The sequence below is a fragment of the Populus alba genome, chromosome 1, assembly GCF_005239225.2.
Source record: "Populus alba chromosome 1, ASM523922v2, whole genome shotgun sequence".
In the NCBI taxonomy this organism is placed as follows: domain Eukaryota; kingdom Viridiplantae; phylum Streptophyta; class Magnoliopsida; order Malpighiales; family Salicaceae; genus Populus; species Populus alba.
Genome location: NC_133284.1, coordinates 47734980 through 47739805, shown reverse-complemented (window position 1 = coordinate 47739805; position 4826 = coordinate 47734980). Strand labels below are relative to the sequence as shown.

The following is a 4826-nucleotide window of genomic DNA, read 5'->3' as shown; positions in this document are numbered from 1 at the left end:
GAAAGTGTTTGAGAGTATGATAATAATTATTTTTAAAAATTAATTTAAAAATAAAAAACTGAAGGTTCGTGAAAGTGCCAAAGGCACATACACAAAAACAAAGTGTAATTATTAATACAGAGCCCAGCATTAAGTCGCTTGTGGGTCCATCCAAAACAAAGAGACATGACGACCCGACTTAGGATACCCCACAATTCCCGCGTAAAATAAAGTTCCCTACAAGAAGGTGATTTTCACTATAGAAGATTGCAATAATACACTAAAAAAGGATTATTTATATAATAATAATCCATCAAAAGAAAAAGTTTGTTGTCTGCAAAGAAGCACAAACTTCACCCGTGACGGGAGGCTTTTGCATCCTTTTGAAATAGGACCCGTTTATCAAAATGTAGGCCAGATAGCTATTAAGACTTCTATATTCCAAAAAAAAAAATTGTTAGAATTATTTAGAGAAGCATGTAATTGGAGTCTGGAGAGATGGTGATTTATAACAAATTTTAACTTATTATTTTTTAGGGGTAATAAAGTTTTTTTATATATTTTGTTTTTTCTCTCAAAATAAATCCAGAAAATAACGGATTTAGAATCATCGTATTGCATTGAATTCTTTGCTTTGATTCTTATCTAATCTTTTTAACTTCAAAAATGAAGAATGGTTAGGGCAGGAGGAACAAAGGTAAATGAATACAAGTTAGAAGATTCTCAGAATTGCCATTTTTATACATGAACTAACAAAACCTCTAATCTGATATAGCACCTACATATATTATGGATCATTAAACAAAACATTTCTTTTATGGAAATTGAAAAAAAGTTGAAGAAACAGGGTGGCATCCATCTTCTATCTCACTGCCGCAAACCCTTTCTCCTTCCTCGCATGGTTCTTCAACTCACCTGCACACATTCACATGCTTAAACCCTCTTATTATCATGAAAAACCTACACGTCTTTTTCCCTTAAAAAAATATAACAGATTAACACATCGTTGTGCGTTCTTTTAAGAAAAAATCTTGGATTTCTCTGTGAGAGGTAACAGAGCACGCAAACAAAACAAGGAAAAAAACAAAACACAGTGCTGCGTGAGCAGTTTCTAGGTCTGAGGCACCAGCCGATGAATGTCACTGGAAGAAACGGACATGGCATGCAGGCATTAAAACCCAAGGCAGTTTCGTTTACTAAACTCACAACATAGAAACTGCTGGCTACTTAATTAGCCATTTCATAAGTTACAAACCATGCACCCGCCATGAAACAGGAGAAGGGGAATCAAGGCTGGCTATTCACTAGTTAATACATACCAAGAACAATTAGATTATATATATTCTGGATGAAATCAATTAATCAATAAGGATCAACACATGACGGGGAAGAAATAAAAAGAAAATAAAGATTAAAGAAATGTGATATACCTTGAGGCTTGCAATTTGGTGGATCTTCAAAGAGTGATAAAGAAAGTTGCTTATGAGCAACCCCAATGTCAAACAAAATAAGTCCTGATTCTGGATCATCAACTATGATATCTTTAACTGGTAGCCAAAGAAAGAGTTCTTCTTGAGACAAACCGACAACCCCTGAGAGACTACGATAAGTGAGATTAGCCCTCACCACGCTTTCAAAGAAGACCCTATTCTCATACTTGGTCAAGCATGGACCATCGAGGAACACCTCTAAGTAGCCATCTTCAGACAGGGTGTAGGACTTGACTTCTTTAGGGAGGAGGCCAGCTGGTAACCCCTTTGAGATAAGAAGGTCATGGATTGAAGAGGAGGAAGAGAGCCGTGGAGAGAAAAGGACGAGCAAGCTTAGTGTGCAGAAAAAGACTATTCTGGTCCTGGTGTTAAAGATGGCCATGGATGTTTGTCTAGAGAGTAAAGAGCAGAGAGAGAGAGAGAGAGAGAGAGAGAGAGGGTTTAAGGGGTGGTTTTTGGGCTGGAAAGTAGAAGAACTGTTTTAAAAAAGAGAGGGTTAGAGAGGCGGAGTTACTGAATTGGCCATGGTTGTTGGTGGCTGGGACCAAAATGCGTTTGATGAGGAGCTTTTAAATGTTTTGTAATTTATCAAGTAATGAGCCTTAATTATAGATGTTGTTGGGTCTGTTGCTGATAGTTTATGGAAGTGTCATTTGATGCCTTGCTTGATGTTTTTATTGGATTGTCTTGTAAGGACCGAGACCTCCTTAAGTAATGCACCTAAGAATATCTTCCATAATTGTGAGAGCAACGTTTTGTTCATAAGTAGATGTGTAAATTACATTATTAATCAATTTAAAATCAATCTTTTTTTAATTAACATGGTCTGGGTTAGTTTATACATACCTTGATTAATTTCATAGATTCTAAAGTTAATAACCATATAAACTTTTAATAATTCTAAAATTTATGATATTCGAATAGATGACTTCTAGAAAAATAAAATTAAAATCAATTCAACAACAATTTTTTTTTCAAACAATATATATATATCCTCTTAACTTCAAAAAATGCATCTATTTTTCCTTTTAATAAATTTTCTCTTATCCCCAACACTAAATTTGGCTTAATTTTGGATGGACAATTTCTTAAAATAAAAGATGTTATTTCCTATAAAAAAGAGTGAAAATATGACCAAATACAGATGAAAAAACTTAATTGGGAATTCGTGAAACTTAAAGAGATAAGATTGATATAAATATTTATTTGGGTTTAAATTGAGGCCACTTGTACAATTAAATGATAGTCTTAAAGTCCTCGGGAGAAAGAAAAAAATAAGTGAAATGTTGAAATCTACCCTTATTTTCTTCCATCACGCAAGGGAAGGAAAAATCACGATAGGTACTTAGTATTAGAACCAAAGTTTTCACACGTACTCTCAAGTTTCGTGTCTTCTAATACTCTACATTAAACTTGCAAGCATAAGCATGAAAGTCTTCTTGTACCATGAAACCATGCTCAACAAGTCGTAAAGAAATAAGAAAATGAACTCTAGTGGATCCCATATGAGGATTCTATCTATATATTAATAGCTCGATTTATTTTTCCTTTTCCTTTTTTCTTTTTTACGCATGGTGTCCTGGATTTATGTGATGTTGTGTGTAGTAGTAGGATTCCACAATATTGTTGACTTTTTTTTTTTTTTTTTTAATTTGGAACCAATATACTAAACAAATATTGGTTCATGAGGCAATTAATTTTTCAAAATAAGCTTCAATGGCCTTGGAGAATGATCATAAAATCTATGGCCTTATAATAGCACCGTAAAATGTGTACATTGGTCCAAGTATAATTGATACAATCTAATTACAAATCCCATGCATGCCTCATAATCTTGGTGGTTGGTATTCTAATTATTTGATTCAAAAGTTGCTTGTCAAAGAATTAAAAGTACTGCAATGATGAAAATGTCTCTAGCGAATCCCCCCCATCGCAAGCAATCTTTCAATAATTTATCCAAGAAAAAATCTTGGATTATGCAGTGTTTATAGCTGTAGTAATAGTTATTTTTAAAATATTTTTTTATTTTAAAATATATTAAAATGTATATATGATTTTATTTTTCTCATTTAAATATTAAAACAATCTAGTAAAGGCCACTTTAGTCAATTACCACAGATCATGGAGTCCAAGGAGGAGGTAAAGGGAGCAGATGCAGTCAAAAAGGCACTCCTTTGAAGGTCACCTTCAGGCCAGTTCCGCAGCTAAATGAAGGGTAAAAAAAGGTTAAATTTATCAACTTCTGTCATCAGTTATGATTCTATCCACTTTCTTTCTATATTTATTTACTAGCCTTACTGCCTTTTAGATCTGGCTGACCACTAAATGAACAAACAAGGGTATCATGTGTCAGTGCCCGACAGTGTTCTTCACATGGAGAAATTAATCCGAGTTTTTAAACTTATTAGAATGCATCATGGATTTTATTAATATTGCTTTTTAAAAAAATTAATTTTTTAGTTTTAAATTATTATTTTTATATATTTTTGAACCGTTTTAATGCACTAATATTACAAATAAATTTTGAAAAAAATAATATTATTTAAATGTTTTTCTTAATAAAAAACACTTTGAAAAACAATTTATATTACATTCTTAACACAATACAGACTCTAAAACTTATTGGGATCGTTTGAAATTGTATTTCAAATGATATTTATAAAAAAATTGAAATTTTTTTATTTAAAATTACTTTTTATGTTTTATTTATTATTTTGATGTGATAATGTCAAAAATAATTTTTTTAAAAATAAAAAATAATATTATTTTAATATATTTCCAAACAAAATATTATTTTAAAAAATAATTGTTACCACTCCCTCATTATTAACAATGTTAGTTTTCCTAGTTTTTAAACCATGAGTTAGCTCTTAAGTAGTTTTAAGTTTTAACTGTTAACTTATTATTAAATATATTATATCAGTTTATATATAATTGAGATTAAATCTTTTTCCCAATAATTTTAAAATTATGTACCTTCACTTCCGTCTAATACATATTCATCTAATGACTAATCTCAAAATTCAAATTACATGGATAGTTTAATACGATTAACAAGAAATCAATAAAAGAACTAAAGACATTAAAAACACAAGAATTCATTCAACACCAGATAACTTAATATTGTTTAAATAGAAGAAAGAGTAAGTTAAAATTTACATTATTTTTGTTAGAAGATATATAAGAGTTGTTTTTTTTTTTTTTACACTAGGAAGCATAATTATCTTTCGATAAATATGGACCAAATTCCTCATTTAAAAAAATTATAAATTATAAATTAATAAAATGAATCGAGTCTTTTATCTTGAAAAAGATTTTATTTATTTTTATGTTTTAAAAGTATTTTTGAAAAAATTT

General features: G+C 30.5%; 1 protein-coding gene across 1 annotated transcript; it reads right to left on the bottom strand.

The window, feature by feature from the left end:
- Positions 1-699: 699 nt before the first annotated feature.
- Positions 700-2172, bottom strand: LOC118030184 (uncharacterized). The gene is made up of 2 exons (XM_035034178.2): positions 1410-2172; positions 700-894 (listed from the first exon to the last, which is right to left on the bottom strand). The coding sequence occupies exons 1-2, from the start codon at positions 1849-1851 to the stop codon at positions 842-844; spliced, it is 495 nt and encodes a 164-aa protein (XP_034890069.1). The 5' UTR covers positions 1852-2172; the 3' UTR covers positions 700-841.
- Positions 2173-4826: the final 2654 nt, after the last annotated feature.

What these genes read in the sequence shown, in the direction of transcription:
- LOC118030184 (XM_035034178.2), bottom strand. Translation starts at nt 1,851, where the DNA reads ATGGCCATCTTTAACACCAGGACCAGAATAGTCTTTTTCTGCACACTA. An exon ending in ACCAAATTGCAAGCCTCAAG is followed by an intron (nt 895 to 1,409) that starts GTATATCACATT and finishes GAATGTGTGCAG; the next exon opens with GTGAGTTGAAGAACCATGCG.